The 19853-nt window shown below is 43.6% G+C and overlaps 1 protein-coding gene across 24 annotated transcripts in view; it reads right to left on the reverse strand.

The window, feature by feature from the left end:
• The window catches only part of CADPS (calcium dependent secretion activator), a 468270-nt gene that overhangs the window by 175967 nt on the left and 272450 nt on the right, over positions 1-19853 (reverse strand). For all 24 annotated transcript variants that reach the window (XM_032324202.1, XM_032324183.1, XM_032324129.1 and 21 more), the window contains exons 7-8: positions 15188-15299; positions 7378-7517 (exon numbers count right to left, since the gene is read on the reverse strand). In XM_032324202.1, the coding sequence (XP_032180093.1) occupies positions 7378-7517; positions 15188-15299 (252 nt within the window). The remainder of the gene's footprint in view (positions 1-7377; positions 7518-15187; positions 15300-19853) is intronic.

The raw sequence follows: 19853 nt of genomic DNA on the forward strand, positions 1-19853 counted from the left end.
CCTCCAGCTCCTCACACTACAGGCAGATCTATCTGCATGGGCACGAGTGGCCTTCGACTCTCTCTTCAGGCCATGAGGATTGTAGAGATTTGGATTTACAAATAGAAAAATCAGCATTCTAGTGTTGTGAAAAGGTATTTAGCCTAATGGTTATATCTTAGGCTCAGAGTAGAAAAACCCATGTGGGAATTCTGTCCCTGCCATCAACTGTCCTTTTGCTTAGCTGTGTTGTGCCTCAGTTTCCTCAGCTGCAAAACGGGGATAGTGTGTGAAGTTGTTGTAAGGACTTAGGGAGAGCATGCATGGTGAGTTTAGCACAGATGGCACATGGTAAGTGCTTGGTTACATTAGGCAATACTGCTGGTTGGCGTTATCCTTAGTAACAGCAGCAGCAGTGGCAGAAATAGTAGTTCTAGTACAAAGAACATGTAACTACCAACTTTGCAAAGGATTCATCTTTGAATTCATTTGAACTTATGTTCGGCTTTGGGGTGGACATCTATTGGGAAATAAAACAGTACGCGTGTCTGGGTTTGGAGCTCCAGGTTACATTTTGCCTTGTGATTCTAACCTATCCTTGCTTGTACTATTTTTGTAAAACCTATGCCAGTGGGTCATTGACACCCCTGTCATTTGCTGGGGGCATTTTAGTTAGATGAGAGGCCAGAGTGAACTATGAAGGGCTAAACAGAGAAGAAAAAGATACTCTTTGGTCTTCCATGACCCCTTGGCTTCAGCATCCCTCTGCCTTGGGGTTCCTTGGAAGGGCAACATCCCTAGTAATTCTTTTAACTTGTGAGTTGTATATATAAAAGAGAATGGGATGGTCTTCCTTCACCTGATGTTTGTGAGTGTTAATGAATGAATAACTCAGCTCTATTTATTAAGTATCTTCTGTGCTTAGCACTAGGTGTGCATATGGTGGTGCTCCATAGCAATTCATGAGGAAATTTTTTATTGTATGTCTTTTCCCAGGATGGATGAGTACCCGGTACAGGGAGAAGGTATGTGCTCCCCTCAGGACATCTGCCAGACTCACCTGTCCCTGGACACCATACAAAGGGTAAGGATGGCTGAGAGGGACATGGAAACCAGGGATAGGTTGAGGTTTCAACGTTGGGGGCTGTGGACCCAGAGGTCAATGAAAAACCTAGAAAATGAGGAGTTGGTGCCATTCTGGTCTAGGTGGAGATGAGACTCAGCCCTGCGGGAGGAGGGGCCGCATTTGTTTTTCTCTGTGTCCCTGTGCTGTCATGGCACCTAGTCCATCACAAGTGGGAATGAGGCAGGGCCTTTTTAAAAAATTTTCTTCCTGCTAGAAATTCTGCATGTGAATTTTTTCTAAGAAGAGCAGTCACACTGAGACAAAACCAAATTCCCACGGGGAGGCATCCCTCCCCTCCTGGGAGAAAGAACGAGAACATGGAGGATGCTAAGACTCCAGATGCTTCAGTCTTCATGCAGCAGCCAACAGAAAGAAGCATGGGCTGGGAAAAAGCACAATAAATGAAAGCACCAACTCTTATGTAGCTATAGCCCTAACCACATATCAGTCCCTGTTCTAAATGCTTTACATGTATTAACTCATTTAATTATCTCAACAACCTTATGAGGCAAAACTATCACGAGCTCCATTTTATGCTGAGCAAAATGAGGTTCACAGAGGTTAAGCAACTTGTCTACAGCCGGTAAGTGATTAGTGCCAAGGACTACCATCCTAGGTGACTGACCTAGCTGGCATTTATAGACAATAATACAACAGGGAAGATAAAAAGAATCCTGAAAGTATTCGATTAGTCCAAAAGAAGGCAAAAAAAAAAAAAAGGAGGAAAAGAGGACAAAGATCAGATGGAATAAAGAGAAAACAAAAAAGCAAGATAACAAATAGCAATTTAATTTAAACCTAATTATATAAAAAATCACATTAAATATAAATAAGCTAAATATTCCAATTCAAAGGCAGAGATCTTCAGATTGGATTTAAAAGGCTAGAGCTAATTTCATCCTGCCTACAAGAAATATACTTTAACTCTAAAGGCATGAGTTAAAAATAGTAGGATTGAAAGGATTTACCATGCTACCATTAGTCTTTTAAAAAGCTGGAGTGGCTGTATTACTGTCTCACAAAGTAAATTTCAGGGCAAAGAATATTCCCGAGGATAAAGAAGAACATTTCATAATTAAAAAAGGGTCAATTCATCAAGAAGACATAATAACCTTAAACGTTTATGCATCTAAGAATAGAGCTTCAAAGTAAATGAGACAAACACGTACAGAATTATAAGAAGAAACAGAAATATCTATAATTAAAGTCAGAGATAACAATACTTTTCTCTTAATAATTGCTAGAAAGTCTGTATTGGACAATTTCAACAACACTGTCAACCAACTTAAACTAATTGACATTTAGAGAGAATAAGCCAAAAGAGAGAGAATACGGAATCCTGAAAATATTCAATTAGGTCAGTAGTAGTAGTCTTGTTTGAGAGTCTGTGCCAATCTGAGTGGTGTTTTGGAGATTTGCAGGGAGGAGAGACAAGTGTGATAGTTTTGAAGAACAAGGTCTACAGTAGTGACACAGCTAAGAAAATGGAAGAAGAGAGGGGATTTTTAAGAAGCACGGCTGAGACTTATAAACTGTATCCCCTTCACATTTTGTTGAAGCATAGCAGGAAAATCAGATTTGCTGTAAATTACTCTGGGTTGGTGTACTATGGTTCACTGACTGAATCCAAAGTGGCATCAGGGGAGCTCTGCATTTCTTTTAAGTTTTTGGTCCTTTGTTACGGTAGGAATAACACAATTCTAGACCTGGCTTCAATGTTTAATTTCATTTGGGCAAGTCTGTTCACCACTCCACATCTGTTTCTCTGTGTGTAAAGTGACAATTAATTCATTCACTTATTCATTGACACAACGATTAGATTAACTTATTCAACTTTTACTACATGGCAGGCCCTGTAGTAGAGACTTTGAATAGTCAAAGAGACAAATGTCCTTAATGACAAGGAACTCACAGTTCAATGGGGGAAGAGAGACAACAAATCAATAAACAAAGAAATATATGGTATGTGAGATTGTGATAAGGGCAATCCTGAAAATAAGGCACAGTAAGAGAAAGAGAGAGGACACAAGTGGGACAGGTAAGGAAGGCATTCTGATATGGTAGAGACCTGCAGAAATCAGGTGAGCTATGTAGAAAGCTGTGTGAAGAAGAAGATGAATCCAAGGTAGAGGGAAGGGTGGGGACAAGGGTCCTGAGGTGCGGGTGCACCTGGAGTCTTTTTTTTTTTTTTTAAAGATTTTATTTATTTATTTGACAGACAGAGATTCACAAGTAGGCAGAGAGGCAGGCAGAGAGAGAGGGAGAGAAGGCTCCCCACTGAGCAAAGAACCCAATGCGGGGCTCTATCTCAGGATCCTGGGATCATGACCTGAGTGGAAGGAAGAGGCTTTAACCCACTCAGCCACCCAGGTGCCCCGCACCTGGAGTCTTTGGGGAAGAGCAGGGAGGCCCATGTGGCTGGAGGAATGATCAAAGTCAGGGAGGTAGTGGAGTCTTTATAGCCATGGTAACAACAAAGGGTTTTACTCTGAGAGGGGGTATTATTGGAGGTTTTCCAGCATTGGATTGGCATGAGCCGACTTCTGTGTTAAAAAATATTACTCTTGGGTGCCTGGGTGGCTCAGTTGGTTAAACACCAACTCTTGATTTCAGCTCAGGTCACAATCTTGGGGTCCTGGGATTGAGCCCCACATCAGGCTCCATGGAATCTGCTTGAGATTCTCTCTCTCCCTCTGCCCCCCCCTTTGCTTGCACTCTCTCTCTCTCTCAAATGAATAATAAACAAACAAACGAACAAATAAATGTTTTTCAAAAATTACTCTTGCGGGATGCCTGGGTGGCTCAGTTGGTTAAGCAGCTGCCTTCGGCTCAGGTCATGATCCCAGTGTCCTGGGATCGAGTCCCACATCGGGCTCCTTGCTTGGTGGGGAGCCTGCTTCTCCCTCTGCCTCTGCCTGCCACTCTGTCTGCCACTCTGTCTGCCTGTGCTTGCTCTTGTTTCTCTCTCTATGACAAATAAATAAATAAAATCTTAAAAAAAAAAAATTACTCTTGCTTCCTGGTGGGAAACAGAGAATTGGGAAGCAAGGACAGCAGTAGGGGGACTGCTTACAGAGTAAGGGCACAAGTGAAGGGGAAGAGGATTGGAGACTTGTGTCCAAATGGTGATATAGTGGTGGTGAGGAGAGGTTGAACTGTAGGTTTATCTTATTTGCAGTGAACAGAATTTGCTGCTGGATGAGATGAGGAGCAAAAGTGAAAGAGAAATGTCCAAGATGACCCCAATTTTTTTGGTCTGAGCAACTGGGTGAAGGGAGCGGCCACTGGAGATGGGAATATAATGATACCTAGTCTCTATGAGGCTATTTCAGAGATAAAATGAGAAAGTGCATGTCAATGAATTTGCTGAGCTTGAAAACACTATATGGACATAAAATATGAAAAATTACTCTCTGAGGACTTGCTCATTGTCAAACAGGCCCAGATCCTAATGTCTTAGGCCAGAAAGTAGCATTGACTTTCTTACTAACATTTTTCTGTTCAATAAGGAAAGTTATTCTGAATGGCCCAGTGGTTCATTCAAGGAACCACAGTCCACCAACAAGGACTCATTCACAGTAATTCTGATTTTCCTTTTATGTTTTTATAAACGTGAAAGTAGATTCAATTTATAACCTCAGTCAAGCTTTTTAAAATTTCCTTCTCTCTACTATTCTTTAAGCTTTAACACTATTCTGATATTTCTCTCCTTTACCACATAATGGGGCTCATTGAAGCTATTTAAACTTCAAATGAAAAAAAACAAAAAAACCAACTGCAGTCCACAGTAAACATTTTTACTTTCTTTGAGTCATCTCTTGCACAACTAATGCTGCGCATGCCTGATTTAGGCCACACTGGTCTGACAGTGTTAGTAAAAAAATCATTGCCTACTTCTCAGGGCTCCTAGAGGCCTTCCTTGTTATTTCCTAGCAGAGCAGTGATTTTTACATGGCAGTCAGTAATATGAAATAGCTATGTAAACTGTCAGAAGGGAGTTACATATTTCTTCTCTCATCCATAGGGTCAAGGTAGCCTAAAATGTCTCAATAATTTTGCAAATGAATCAAAAGAAAAATTAGTGAATTCAGATCAGTTACTTCAGTTTCCAACACAGTAAATGAAAAGAACGTGAGAAATGGGAATGTGTTTCATAGAGAAATTTTTTTTTAAAGATTTTATTTATTTATTTGACAGAGAGAGATCACAAGTAGATGGAGAAGCAGGCAGAGAGAGAGAGAGAGAGAGAGAGAGAGAAAGGGAAGCAGGCTCCCTGCTGAGCAGAGAACCCGATGCGGGACTCGATCTCAGGACTCTGAGATCATGACCTGAGCTGAAGGCAGCGGCTTAACCCACTGAGCCACCCAGGTGCCCTCCATAGAGAAATTAATACCCGTGCAAGGTGTACTGTGGAGCTTAAATGTGGGAGTACTTGAAAAACTCCTCGTTTGGTGCTTCAAAGGGGCTGAGTAGGTCGGTTGAGGTACTGATCCTTGACAGAAGTTTTAAAAAACTGAACTTTTGAGGATACATACATTTAGTCATACTTTAGTTCTGTCTCTCTCTTTGATCTGTCCTACTCTCCTCATTTCTCTCTCTCATCTCTTTTCATCTTACTCATTCACACTCTGCTTCTTTTAGCAAATAGTTACTAAGCATTTATGGGCCAGTATTTTGCTAAATATTCAGAATCTTTTCCTGTGTGCTATAGAGACCTAAAAGAATTCTCAAACCTATTGTCTTGAAACTGGAATCTTTACATCAAGGGGGAAGAAACATGAGGGAGAAATTCCACTTAACATTTTTAGAATATATGCTAGGAGTATGGTAAGGAGGAGGAAAGCTGACTTCATAAATATTTCATGAGAATCTTCATGAGATGATAACTTGATTGAAGTGAAGCTAGCTGCCCTTCATCATGGATGGCTGAAAAAAGACTACATGTGTAGCAAGGGTCTGACTCACTCTCCACAGCCTTCCCATGGCCTCAGGCAGAAGAGTTTTGGCATAGTCCCCTCTCAGGCTCTGGGAACAGTCTGGCTTCGAGTTAATGCCATGCAAATTCTCTAAATCCATGCCAGAGCTCAGGTTCAGTACTGGGCCTCCCACTTGTTGGGAGACCTTCTCTTTTCTGGAGTTCCCCATGCCTGATTGCCTCCAGGGCCCTGACTGGGAGGTATCTATCTTTCTCTGGAACCTTGAGCATTCCATGTTCCCTAAAACTCCAAGGCACCAAAGCTAGAATGCTGTTCTTTATTCCCCAACCACATGTTGCTGTGGTCTGCTCATCTGCTGGGGAGTGTACTTCCTGTCCTGACCATTCCCTCCTGGACCTGTTTAAAGTCTCTATTTAAATGTCTTAATCAGTGGCTAGTCCCTGGTCTTGGGTTTTTGCATTCCCCAAGCCTCTAGCACATAACGAATTCTCAGTTTTCCTGTCAATTTTATCACTTTAAGCCATCTCATAAATGCACACACCCCAAAGAGAATTGAGATGTTTCTACTGAGCAGAGGGCTAAGCAGAATGACACCCAGTTGGCAACTGACCTGCAGAATCCCTGAAAAGCAATCCACTCCCTTCCACTGGTTAGACATCCCCCCATTCGGAATTATATGGCCCAACTTCTCTCCAAACGACCACATTTACTGAGATAGTGGGGTCCAAGCAGTTTAATAGGCCATGGCATACACCCAGTTATCAATAAACATTTTCTGCACAAATCATTGATCTGTGAAATGAAGCTTACTTCACTTATTCTTTTTATGCTACTTGAAATCACTTAATTGTTCATGCTTCTCAACCTTAAGAAACTGAAGGTGATCATACATTTTTTATGTTTTGGTCATTTATTTGAAGACTACACTAAACACTAACACTGATTCAATGTGAATTGAATGTCTGAATGTCGCCTATGGCACTTGCTCACATCTCTTGGACATGGTTGTTACAAAGATGCAAGTGGAAGATACATAGAGTCTGAAAGATCTAGATGCCACTGAAGAGGTACATGAAGTCAGTAAAACCTCCTGAACCAGAACCACCCAGCATGCTTCTGGGAACATTTTGGATCGTTCTAGAAATCCTATTAGAAAAGAAGGAAATTATTCTATCTTGATAGCACAAAGGCACATACAGTAATCGTAAGAACTGAGAAAGTTTATAGTAATCTCTCATGAATCCTTTGTATTTCCTTCCACGTAATTTTTAGAAAATATTTCAGGAAACGGATGGAGATCTCCCTAAAACTACCACTTAGAGAAGAAACACTTACCCAGAATGTTTCATGTTCTGAGGCTTATCCATTCGGACAGCAAGTTTGATTTTGAGGTCTTGATCGGGGCAGTTTTTGGAGACTGTCATTTTGTGCCACTCTGACTGTTTGGGGCTGTTTGGGGTAGGATGGAGAATGACCTGTAGGGAAAAAGGACAATGATTTTAGCCAGAAAATGGAAACCTGGTCATGGGCATTTTTTTTTTTTTAAAGATTTTATTTATTTATTTGACAGAGAGAGATCACAAGTAGGCAGAGAGGCAGGCAGAGAGTGAGAGAGGGAAGCAGGCTCCCCATTGAGCAGAGAGCCCGATGTGGGGCTCGATCCCAGGACCCTGAGATCATGACCTGAGCCGAAGGCAGAGGCTTAACCCACTGAGCCACCCAGGCGCCCCATGGGCATGTTTTTAACAGATGAGAAACTTTGCTGCTGAGAAGCTGAGTGTCTTGTCCAGCTGCCATAGCTAAGGGCTTTTAAATAAAGCAGAACCCTGGATATCAGACTCCTAACCAAGGCTCCGTCTACCAACCGTGGCTGCCTCTTGCCAAGCAGACCAGCTCGAAGACAGAAATGGTGTTCTCTTGTCCTCTTCTCTCTCCCAGGCTAATTCAGTAAAAGTCGAGATCAGCGGTTTCTGTGATATAGTTTTTGTATTTTTCCCAAAATTCCAAAGTCCTAAAGCAGCCTGGAATGGACGGTGTTCACACACGACTCTCTCCCTGTAAGAACGCGGATGTGCAAAGGAAGAAATACCCTTACACCTCAGGGCACCTCTCTCCCACTCGTCCTTCCACTCCTCAGGGTTCCTTCCCGGTTCAGGAGGAGGAAGGCCGCAGGGGAAAATGGAAGGGACATTATGGGAGGGATGAGAAATGCGAGACCTACCCAAGGGAAGGGTCTTGCTGACACTCACACATTGGCACAGCATTTCGCCAGACCGTGGCACCTCGGTCACGCAACACCCACTCTGTCCTGGCTTGAAAGGCCTCAGACACAGCGGGAACCTGGGCTCTTTGAAAGCGTCTTTCACCGTGTGCTTCAGAGACGCCACTCCCAACGGGAGCCTCCTGCTTGGTCCTCACAGCTTCCGGGGCCGGAAGTGGGGCAAGGAGAGGGTAACTCAGCACACCCCCTTCTTCATTTTGCTTCCTGAGTTCTCTAGAGCCACATGGGATCTGAGGAACATACACTGTTCCTCAGGAGTGAACGATGTGGAAAATCCCCTCAGCTGAGGGAACAGGCACTAAATAGGGGCTCAACAAAAGCTGGGCTTGCTAAGATTTGCTTTCATGGTGACAGCATGCCCTGGTTTGTTGCCTGTGGGCTTCGGCTGTTTTCACAGCAGCTATTTTCTTTCGGTGCTGGGGAAGGCAGCCTCTCTCCCGGGTTCCTAACAACCTCCGCAAGGGACAGAAGAGGTTCGGAGTCTGAGAGGCCGACCACCCGGCCTTACCACACGCTTGGGTCGTGGGGCAGGACGGAAGCAGAGGGCTTCTCGCGAGAGCTTGCGGGGAGAGTGGGAGCTGAGGGCTTCTCGCGAGAGCTCGCGGAGTGGGTGCGAGCTGAAAGCTTCTTACGAGAGCTCAGGAAGGGCGAGAGAGCCGGGCGGAAACATAAAATCCGCAGCTCTGAGGCGCCTTGTTTGTGCTGATTTTTCGCTCCTTCTCATTCCAGGCGTGACCTTTTCCACGCTCCACCCCCTCCATTACATCCTCTCTGATGAAAAAAAATTGATCCATTTTTGCTAAACGCAAAAATGGAATCTTCTCAATGTCTTACGACAGGATTGCAATAGGAGGCCTGATTTTTCAGACCTGAGGCTGCCAAAGATTTTTTGATCACGCCCTATGCCGGCAGAATTCGTTGACCCAGTAGCCCAATCTCTCTAAATATATTGCTATCGATACAAAAGTACAACACCATTGATACATAAATATAGAAAATATCATTGTATATTTATATATGTTATATAAATATGTCATATTTACATTCTGTTTACATTATATACGTACTTTGTATTAATATATACATTGTTACATATACCATAAAATATACATAAATAGAGAAGTCTTAAAAATGAGCTAAATAGGGGCGCCTGGATGGCTCAGTGGGTTAAAGCTTCTGCCTTCAGCTCAGGTCATGATCTCGGGGTCCTGGGATCGAGCCCCGCATTGGGCTCTCTACTCAGCAAGGAGCCTGCTTCCCCCTCTCTCTCTGCCTGCCTCTCTGCCTACTTGTGATTTCTCTGTGTTAAATAAATAAATAAATAAAATACTTAAAAAAAAAAGAGCTAAATATAAAAAGCTGTATTTTCAAGTGTCTTGCTAATTGTGGTGGCTTTATGCTATGATTAGCTATATTTTAAGGGCACCCTATATATTTAGGGCAAGGCTCACTGTTCATGACACTGGGAGTAAATCTCAAGTAGTCTTGTAAATCATTTCAGAATCTCTTGACTGACGTCTAGCCACTCTGATGACTTTGGCAGTGAATTTCTCTCACGACGCGGATGACAGCATGCCTGCTTAGCAGGACGGGTGTCAGCTCCACCGTTTTCACGCTGTTTGCCAGGGATGCAATACTAGCATCATCCTAAGATGATAGCACTTCTGTAGGAATCTTTGCAGGCCACTTATTCATTCTGCGAGGGTTAATTTAGTTAAAATTCTATCACCAAGAGGATCAACTGACATAACTGGTACCAGCGAAGTGTAATATTTTGTAGGATGCTGGGAGCAAGGAAGTCAGGGTGCTGCTGGGCAGCGGACCTCTCCCTCCCCTCAAGGGAATGCCTGTCCCTATATGTCTCTCTATACTGTGTTCCATTTCCTGAGACTCCTGCTTTCGGGAGATGGAGAGAGGGGCTGCTGCTGATCCCAGGGATGAGGACACTGTCTCCTGAGCTAGTCTGGCCTGAGGGGTTGGGGAGCAAGGTTGATGTGCTGGGAAGCCAGGAGGGGGAGGGGCTGGTAAGAGAAAGCCCAACCAGGGCCAGAACAGCAGCAGGCAAGGCCCTGAGCCTCCTTCTGCTCCTGCCCATTTGGCAAAATCAAAGCAGGAGCAGCGCTCTGGGCACCCGGAGCTCGTTAACAGGCCTTCCACCATATGGATTCTGGGCGTGTTTCCCACTGGCAATATGGTGTCCATTCGCCGACACAAATGACCACAGCTCATTACTGGCCCCTCCACAAAGACTTCTTCTTCCACGTGGTGGCTCCCCAGGGAGACTTCCTCTCAGGGGTGGATGGAGAGATGAGGTCACTGCAGTTCTCCTCCATCTTCATCTCCACCCTGCCATGTGCCTGACGGGTCGACGACTCCTTTGTATGTGTCAGGCCTGCTGAATTATTAGGGTCCTCCTGGGTGCACATGAGCCCTGAGCAGTCCAGACACCTCATCTGGACATTCCAGGCTGCTAATCAAGCACTTTGTCATCTCAGCTGAGGCCCATGTGTGCTGTGCTTTGATGTGGTGATGCTGATGTGGGAACACAACCCACTCCGTGCAGTGAGCTGCATGCTGGCCAGTCCCAGCTTCTCTCAGTTACCTGGGCACGTGGGCAGGTCCTTCTGGGGTGGGGGGCTGCTTTATCCTGAGCTTTTACCTGGCTGGTCCTCTCCAAGCCTTAGCCTATATATCCTTCTTACTTCTGTATCTACCTTCGACCCCGGGAAGGCATCCCTGACCTTCAGACTGGGTTACGTCCCCTTGCTGTGTGCTCCCAGGTGTTCTTTAGAGACCACTTACCACATTGCACTATAATTTCTAGTTTTTATGTCTATATCCCTTAAGTTTTTTGAAGTCAGAAATTTTTGCCTGTCATTATTTCTGTTTGTTCTGTGCATGTCACAAATGATGGTACACCATAGGCTCACAATCCTATCCCATGAACAGAAGTTTGATAATATTACAGTATTGGCAAGGGTTTAAAGAAACAGTCACTTACGCCTTTTGTGGAAATACCAATTCGTGTGTACTCTTTAAGGGACAATTTGGTAGTATCTGTCAAAATTCAAATTTCATTCAGCAAAACATTTTTTTGAAAACTATCCTACACACACACACATATGTGCAAAGAAATAAATTCAAGGTTATTCTTTGAAGCATTGCTTATTCAGACAAAGACTGGAAACAATCTAAATATATTATGATACATCTATACATGAAATATTACACATCTGTGAAACAGGAAGCATGTCAGCATAGGCTAATATGGACTAATCTTCAAATATACTAATATTTCAAGTTAAGTACAAAGCACTATGTATACAGTAACTTCCAGCTGTGCTCACCTTTTCCTTCCTTCCTTATTCTTTCTTTCTTTCGATGTATATACATATATTTGTGTATGCTATGGTTGAACATGCTTAGAATACTTGGTGAGGAATACACAATAAAGTGAAAACAAGGTTTTTCTCTGGAAAAGCTACTTGGGCAAGGTGGGGGGAATCATTCATTTTCACTAATATCCATTAATTTTTTTTCAGTGGATGAATTACTTCTTCAATTAAAAAGGTTGATTAAAATGAAGAATAATGAACAAGCTAGATATTGTTGAATGATAGAACATAGCAGTGGGATTTTAAATGTGGCTGTGTCCTGCTAAGCTTGGGAACAGTTAGAGCATAGACACATTCCCTCAGGGGTACAAGAAATTGCTTCACTTTAAACAAGAAAGCAGAGTCATCATTAGCTGCTGCGTGCGGAGGTCCTGCCAGCAGAGGGCGCCCCAGCTGGCACAAGGACCAGCCATGCTGATTCCACGGCAACCCCGGGGAAAGTTTCTTTGGTAGGAAGAGTACATTCTTTTTTTTTTTTTTTTCTTTTTAATATAAACTTAAAAAAAATTTTTTTTTAAAGATTTTATTTATTTATTTGACAGAGATGACAGGCAGGCAGAGAGGCAGGCAGGGGGCAGGGGGAAGCAGGCTCCCTGCTGAGCAGAGAGCCCGATGTGGGGCTCGATTCCAGGACCCTGGGATCATGACCTGAGCTGAAGGCAGAGGCTTTAACCTACTGAGCCACCCAGGCGCCCCAGAAGAGTACATTCTTATCTGGGAAAATACATAATGGGGTTGGAGGAGAGAATGAGTTATTAAGAAATGAATAACTGTATGGGGCAGTGGCAAGCCTGTGGCCTTCCCCACAGCAGTAGAGCCAAGAGTTTTATTTCTGCATAGGAACAAAGTGGTACAGTGGAAACGGCCCTGGAGATGAGTCAGCATCATCCCTGACACATTACTTAGCTCCTCTGGGCCGCAGTGCATTCTTCTGGGCAGGATAAGCAATAACTCATCAGGGTTATCATGGAGCGTCAGGGAGAGGGCTTCACCGTGTCCTCAGGGCCAGGCCCTGGCCAATGGCAAACGTATAGTGCCTGGGCAGTGCCTAACTGGGTGGATCTGGGGAAGCTTCCTGCCTTTCCTGGGAATCTGTTTTCTCACCTATAAATAAAAGGGTTTGACTAGCCCAGTGGGCTTAACTTTCCTAAGTGGAGACAGCTTTGAGAAGTTGGTGAATGCTTTAGACTTGTGTCTCCAGAAAAATGCACATATGCCCCTCCCCACCTCGACATTTGCAAACGATTTCAAGGGGTTCCTGGATTGTATGGAACCTTCTGTGGACTCAGGCTGAGGATTGCCGGACTTGCCACTTCTAACATTAATATCCTGGTTTGCATCTTAGTAATACGATTCTGGGTCAGCTCTATAGATGAAAGCCAGATTAAGTAAGTTGGCACAAAAGGATGAAAAAAGAAAGCCTGCTTACTGTGTTCTTCCTGGCCTTGTTAGAAGTGTGTGCCTGTGTGCTTGTCTGCAGGTGTTCTCACCTTATTCCACGGACATACTAGGGGGCTTAGAGAGGTTGAACGTTTGGCCGAGGTAACACAGCTTTCAGAAGGAATTATGAAATCAACCAGTATGGAATGAAATGTACTGGGATTCTGTGCTGGGCTCGGGGTATATAGGGCAGTGAACAGAGTAGTTTAGGTTTCTATGCCCATGGGGTTTTTGTTGTCTAGTATAGGAGACAGAAGCCAAAATTTCTGTAAATCCCTCTGTCTTTCTCTCCTTGGTGATCAAATTTAGTGGACAGGCGGGTGGGGTGGTGAATGAAGGAAGATGAGCAGTCAGGAAAGGGCTCTCTGAGGAGGGGGCAGCATCTATGTAAGGAAGGAGGCAACCTTTTGAAGAGCTAGGCAGTCGGGGGGTGCTCCAGGCAGGGAGAAAGCCCCTCTGATGCAGGAAAAGAGTGGTTTATTCAGTGGACTGAGAATTGTCCCCAGTGCTCTTGAGAATAGTGGAGGAAGGGAAATGTAGCAACAAAAGAGGCCAAGGAGGTGGGCAGAAGCCAGATCACATGAATCTTTGTAGCTGTGCTACAGAGTTGTAATTTTATGGTAAGCAGTGTGGAATGATGGAAGCATTTGAAGTCAGCAAATCTAACTTACATTCTGAAAATAACGGCTGCGTGGTGCAGAGTTGATAGCTGAGAGGTAAAAAGAAATGTCTTTATTATAATTCTCAGTGGTACTCAAAGGGACTGGGGCCTCCTTTTGGGATGTTTCAGAAATCTGGGGGACATTTTTGGTCGACAAGGTAATGGTGCTGGGCTCTGTTGGTTCTGTATGGCCGGGGCCCAGAGATACTACACACCATGCAGTGAATGAGATGCTTCTCCTCAGTGAGGAATCGTCCTGCATGTTACCGGACTTCTGAATATTCCCACTGGGTATGAGTGGAGGTGGAAAAGCCTGTTTGTAACGAACTGAGTCTGGATCTTAAATCTTCTTTACATATTGTTAAGAAGAAAACCGCAGGCATCAAAGGATATCCTTTGTTCCCAAAATGATGCAGAGGACATAATCTAACTTCACTTGCAACCTCCCCCAGAAATGTAGTCTTAACGGGTCCATCAGGAAGTTTTTGGTCAGGGCTGGTGAATCTGCCACTTGAGCCCCCTCCATCCCTCAAAGAGAGACAGGGTCATCTGTGTGATAAGACCTCTCACTTTCCCCCCTAAAGGAAAGCCACCTTGCCTAAAACAATCCTTTTCCTTTGCTGATAATTTCTCGCCCCATCCTCCTTCTACAGAAACTTTGGTTATCGTGCATCTCCTTGGAGCCCCCTCTACTTGCAGAATTCATGAATCATTTAATAAGCATTTACTTCACTCCGTTGAATTTTTGTAATTTGGAACAATATACACTCAAAGTATTTTTGGTGCTTTTCCAGGGAAATTGAGGAAACTTTGTTACCAAGATTTGTGTGCCATTTTAAGAAATCCAATTACTGACATTTAAGCTTCAGAGGTTCTCCCCTCCAGGGCGGGTATTGTGGCCGTGACCTTTAGAGTGGTTCACATTCCTTCTTTAGGTCTTCTAGTGCGGTTGTCCCTAAATCTTTACATTTTGAAGTTATTTTTCTTAACTAATTCCCTTTTATTTCTCCTTCATATTATGTCATTGTATTGATTTTTAGATTGTTAGATGGGTCGTTTTGTTAAATCATATAAGAATTTCACTTCAGGATAGGAGGGTCATTGCAGATCTTTGCTCTAGAGAGTTTCTGGGTCTAAGGTTGTGGAGAACCCCTACTCTGACTTCTGCAGCATGCACTATTGGTAGTCAGATTTAAAGAGGAGAAACAGAGGGTTGGAGAGGTTGAGGGACTTGCCCAAGGTCACACAGTCAATGGAGAGTAGAGCCTGTGGATTCAAACCACAGCGGGACCTATCCCACTTGGCAATGCTGCCTATAGGACCTCGGGACACCGCTCTTTGGAGCTTCTTGTGATGGGGAGCGCTTACCCGTCCGAGCTCCTTGTCCTCCAAGGCCAGGACGCCTGTGCTCTCTGTGAACAGCTTCACCTTTACAGCAGGCAGTGCATGGGTTGTCGAGAAGTCGCCCTGGGTGCCCCAGCTGCAGACAGAATCAGAAAGGTCAATGTAGAGCCGTCTGCTTTGACAATGCTAAACTCAGCTGCCTTCCTCCCGAGTAGGGGGAATGCAGGGTTAACCCGAGGCAGCACTGGCTGTCACATCCCCCTCCCCTTGCCTCCCCTCCAAAGCTGCCAGAGTGACAAAAAGTGTTAATTAACTTGTTAGGCAAATGCAAGACAGATGCTCAGAAAGTTGCCACGGGTCTTCACAGAGCACTACAAGGAATCACTTGGAATTAGCATGAAATGGAGTTGTCGAGAACTTTTCCCCGTGCATTTGCTATCCTTACAAATGATTTCAGAATTAGCACAAATATTTCCTTGTATCCTTTGAATCCCTAGTTCTTGAAAACTGCAGTTCTAGATTTTGAGACAGGGCTTCATTTGGTCAGAGCCAACTTTAAAACCCGATGTCAGTAGTTGTGGGGCGGTGGGGGGGGGCATTTTCTCTAGTATTCAAAGATGAGCTGAATAGAAGAATGGATGGAACTCAAAGGAGTGGAAGGTAGAAGGAGGAAAAGAGGGAAATGTCCTTCCCCACTGGTCTGTGGGAATCTGAGTCTTAGATCTCCTCAGAGCAGAGGGTGGCTTAACTAGTATCTGGGTGGGGTGCCAGGTGGGGCGGACACAAACCTCTGATGGGTCCCTCAGTTGGGGCCTTTTCCTCTACTCATCATTGTTATCACAGAGCCCTACTATCCATTCTGTACCTGCCATCAGTGCAGTCTTCCAGAAGTGTCCACTGGATTGCACTGAACCCCCAGGGTGAAATCCAGATCCCTGTGTATAGTCTCCCACTTGCCTGCTCCATCTGGGGGGGGGGTGGATTGCACTGGGCTCCCAGTGCGCACTCCAGAGCCCCTGCGTGTAGTCTCCCACTTGCCCACTCCTACCTGTGCCACCTCAGGGCCCCTCCAGGCATGCCCTCTGTTGGCAATGCTTCTCCCCACCTAGCTGCCTTTTCAGAGCCCAGCTTCAATAACACCTTCCCATCCCTGGTCTCCCAGTCTAAATGTGGGCCAGTGTTAAACTCTCTGGAACATACTGTTTCATTTTCTGTCCTAGCAATCAATGGATTTGTAATTACTTATTTCTGTGTGATTGTTCAACAGCTGAATCCTCTGATGGGGTGTTTTTTGCTTATGTTGCATACTTAGCATAGTGCTTAGCACATAGAACACACTTAAGAAATATTTGGTGAATAAATAAGTGATGCTAAATATACATTCTTTTACACAACTAGGAAACAGGAATAGACATAATTTTGTATAGGTTTTTTTTTTCATTTAGCTTTATATGATGGCTAATGTCCATACTGTAAATTATACATTAAAATATTATTTTTAATGACCCTATAATATATAGTTCCTTATAGGTATATCATAATTTATTTAACCACTGTTCTATTATTGAGATGGGCCTGGACATGACTTTTTAAACTTCATCTTTGGGCAATATCATAAACTGCATCGTGGGCAATATCAATAAACATTATGCTGCTCTTACAATGCTGCAGGAATTCTGCTCATCAATGAACACTTTCAAGTCTTGGGACATCAATTCCCAAAATGCTTTCCACAAAGGTGGCAACCATTGTCCCAGCATCTGGGAATGAGTGCAAATCACAGGGCTTCTTGCCTTCACGGGTTGCCCCTATTCACTTTTCCTCTGGCTTACTTTGTCTTTGGTGTTTTCATGGGCATTTCTTTGACAAATAGCAGTCTTGACTGTATTATTGTTTGTTGGTTGTATTTCTTCTTTTGTGAATGATAGAAATGACTTCTAGTCTCCATGTTGTGCTCAAATAAATTCTGTTGATTAAACTCTAGGATGTGAGGAATCCAGAGAAGGCTGACAAGATAGCACCAAAAAAAACGGAGGTAAGGAGGAGCCCAGATTGGGACCCAAGGGATAAAAAGTCATTGAGGAAACCCAACAGTCATGACTGAGAAAGGGAGAAGACATGCAAAAGGACAGGAGACAGAACAAGAAACAAGTTCCAAACACAACAGCACAATGTTAGATGTACAGATAGAAGCTCCTAATTTTGGTCATCAGCTACTGCAGAAGACTCCCAAGACAGGGACTCAATTTACTAGCAAAAGCAACTTGACAAAGTATAGGGTTTTGAATCAGACACCTTTATTTCAAATCGCGGTTAGTCATTTGCGAACTGTAGGACTTAAGGCAAGTAACCAACGTCCCTATTCCTCAGAATGCTCAGCTATAAAGTGGCCTCATTTCAGAGTAGTGAAATAATAAAGATAAATAAAAATAAGATAAAGATAAATAAATAAAAGTAAGGATAAAAAAATAAAAAGTAAATAGTAACAGGCTTGAAAGAGCATGAGAACCCAACAAGTTTTGGCTACCTTCCTCCCCAAGATAAGGATATATAAGATATATTCTAGTAACTGTGATGATCACTTCTATTTTGTGTTATCTATTCAAAACATATTAAGAATCTATGACATTGCCTTCCTACTATACAATGTAAGTAGTAAGACAGTTATTATCATCCCCATTTCACAGATGAGAAAACTGAGAAGAAACTCAAGATCTTGCCCCTTTTATTCCAGTGAATTTTGAGCAAGCTTTCTAGAACCCAAATCCCTTAATTCCCATGTTACAGCTCTCCCTGCTGACACTGTCATTATTATCAGTAATAAGCATTATTAATAATTAGCCATATTGGAAAAACCATGATCATTAATTTACTCTTTGTGATAAATTATGCTATTAATCTCTTTGAGCATTTATCATGATTGGTCATGGAGATGAGGAATATTCCTTCTGGAAATCAAAAGAGTTCTAGAATGAGATGCCTTTACACCAAGCCACAAAGAGGCCTTGATCTCAGCGTCCCAGGGGTCCCCCACACTGTGTCTCTATGATACTGTTGTTGGGACTCGTTGGTAGGGGTTTTTCTGTCCTGCTCAGTAGGCACTAACTCAGTCTGCCTGGACCCCTCCTGCTACCAGAGGATGCTCAGCTCATCAGACATTCAACATGACTCAGACTGTGGGGCAGAGTGAGGCCTTCATCCTGTCAGCTGGATGCAATTCAAGCCATTGGAGGCTGCCCTGACAGCCCAGTCCCTTTGGATACTGAGGCTTTTCCTTTCCCCAGACCTGCAGCTGTGCTTTTGGCTTCCCACCATAACCCTTGGCTCACCTCAAGTTTTTAGGCCACTGCTGAGTCCTGATTTATCCATCGGATCTCAAAATGGCAGCCTGGCCCAGTGAAGCAGGCCAAAAGAGAAAAGTCTCCCATCTAATCGGGATGGGCTATGTCATTTTCAAGTCCTGTGCAAAATGAAAATATGGGGCTCCTTTTTCAAAAAGCAGGAGGAAGTGCCATGAAAAGTACTAGAATATGGAGTCTCTCTTTCTCAGAGTAGTTCTGCTCAAATGCGTGCTCCACTGTTCCACTGAACTTCACTTAACAAACAGGTTCAAGGATAAAGTAATTAATATCAAGATGACAACGCAGAGCATTAAACCAAACATTGGTCTGAGTGTAGGGCCTGTGTAGTTGCATGAGTCATAAGCCCTTGAATAAGGTTCTGGGTTCAATGACACCCAGTCTGTTTAGCTGGGACTGAGGATGGGTGATGCAGTGGAAATTGACTGTCACTGGCATTGACATAAACCTTCACCCTTCACTATAGTCCTTGGTCTTTGTAAAAGAACGACTCCTGACTTCCTTTTGGAGATGCTTCCTATTCATAGAAGACCCAGGGGGATTTAATTATAAGCACTCTTTCCTGTCCCTGTCCCCTTTGGAAAAAAAAAAAAAGTCATAGAAATGTCTACACTCTTTCTCTTTTTCCAGCCACAGAGAGACCTCCCTTTACAACAAACACCTAGTATTTATTCAGAGATTACTTACTATGTGCTAGGCACAAATTCCTCTCTCGAAAGTGTTACTCAAGCATACATGCATTTTACTTTTTTAAGTCCTCTTGGCCATCCTGTAAAATGCTTTTAATGGTTACTCTCACAGTCCCAGACAAGAAACTCAGACTCAGACAGGCTATAATGTGTCCAGGATCACACGCAAGGAGCAAATGGCTGTCTGACTTCACAACTCAAACTCAACCTCGTCACCATATGCCCTTCCTCTCACATTCTACCAACTCACTGCTCTGTGCCTTGATCCAGTTAAATCAGTTACCTCTAACTCAAAGAAAGAGTTCTGTCTCAGGATTGATAGGACTCTGGGCCACTAAGGCTTCTCAGTTTAGATTTATTTCATATGTTCCATCTACTTCGCAGAGGGCTACCTACCCTATAGACTAATTAGTCAGCAGTGCAAGCATCCAAAGTCTTGGCCTTTTGGAGAGGCCACACATCATTAAATGGATCTATTTCTCAATGTTGTATTCTTCTCTGCTCATTTCTTTTGCTTTTTGGTGCACTGACTGTGGTTATTAAGATGGATACCTCTTCTTAAAAGTCTCCCAATTGCAGTTTGATTTCATATGGTATCAAGACAAGAGCTTGATACTATCTATTGCAAGCAGCAGTCCAGGA

Source organism: Mustela erminea, chromosome 1 (genome assembly GCF_009829155.1).
Source record: "Mustela erminea isolate mMusErm1 chromosome 1, mMusErm1.Pri, whole genome shotgun sequence".
NCBI lineage: Eukaryota > Metazoa > Chordata > Mammalia > Carnivora > Mustelidae > Mustela > Mustela erminea.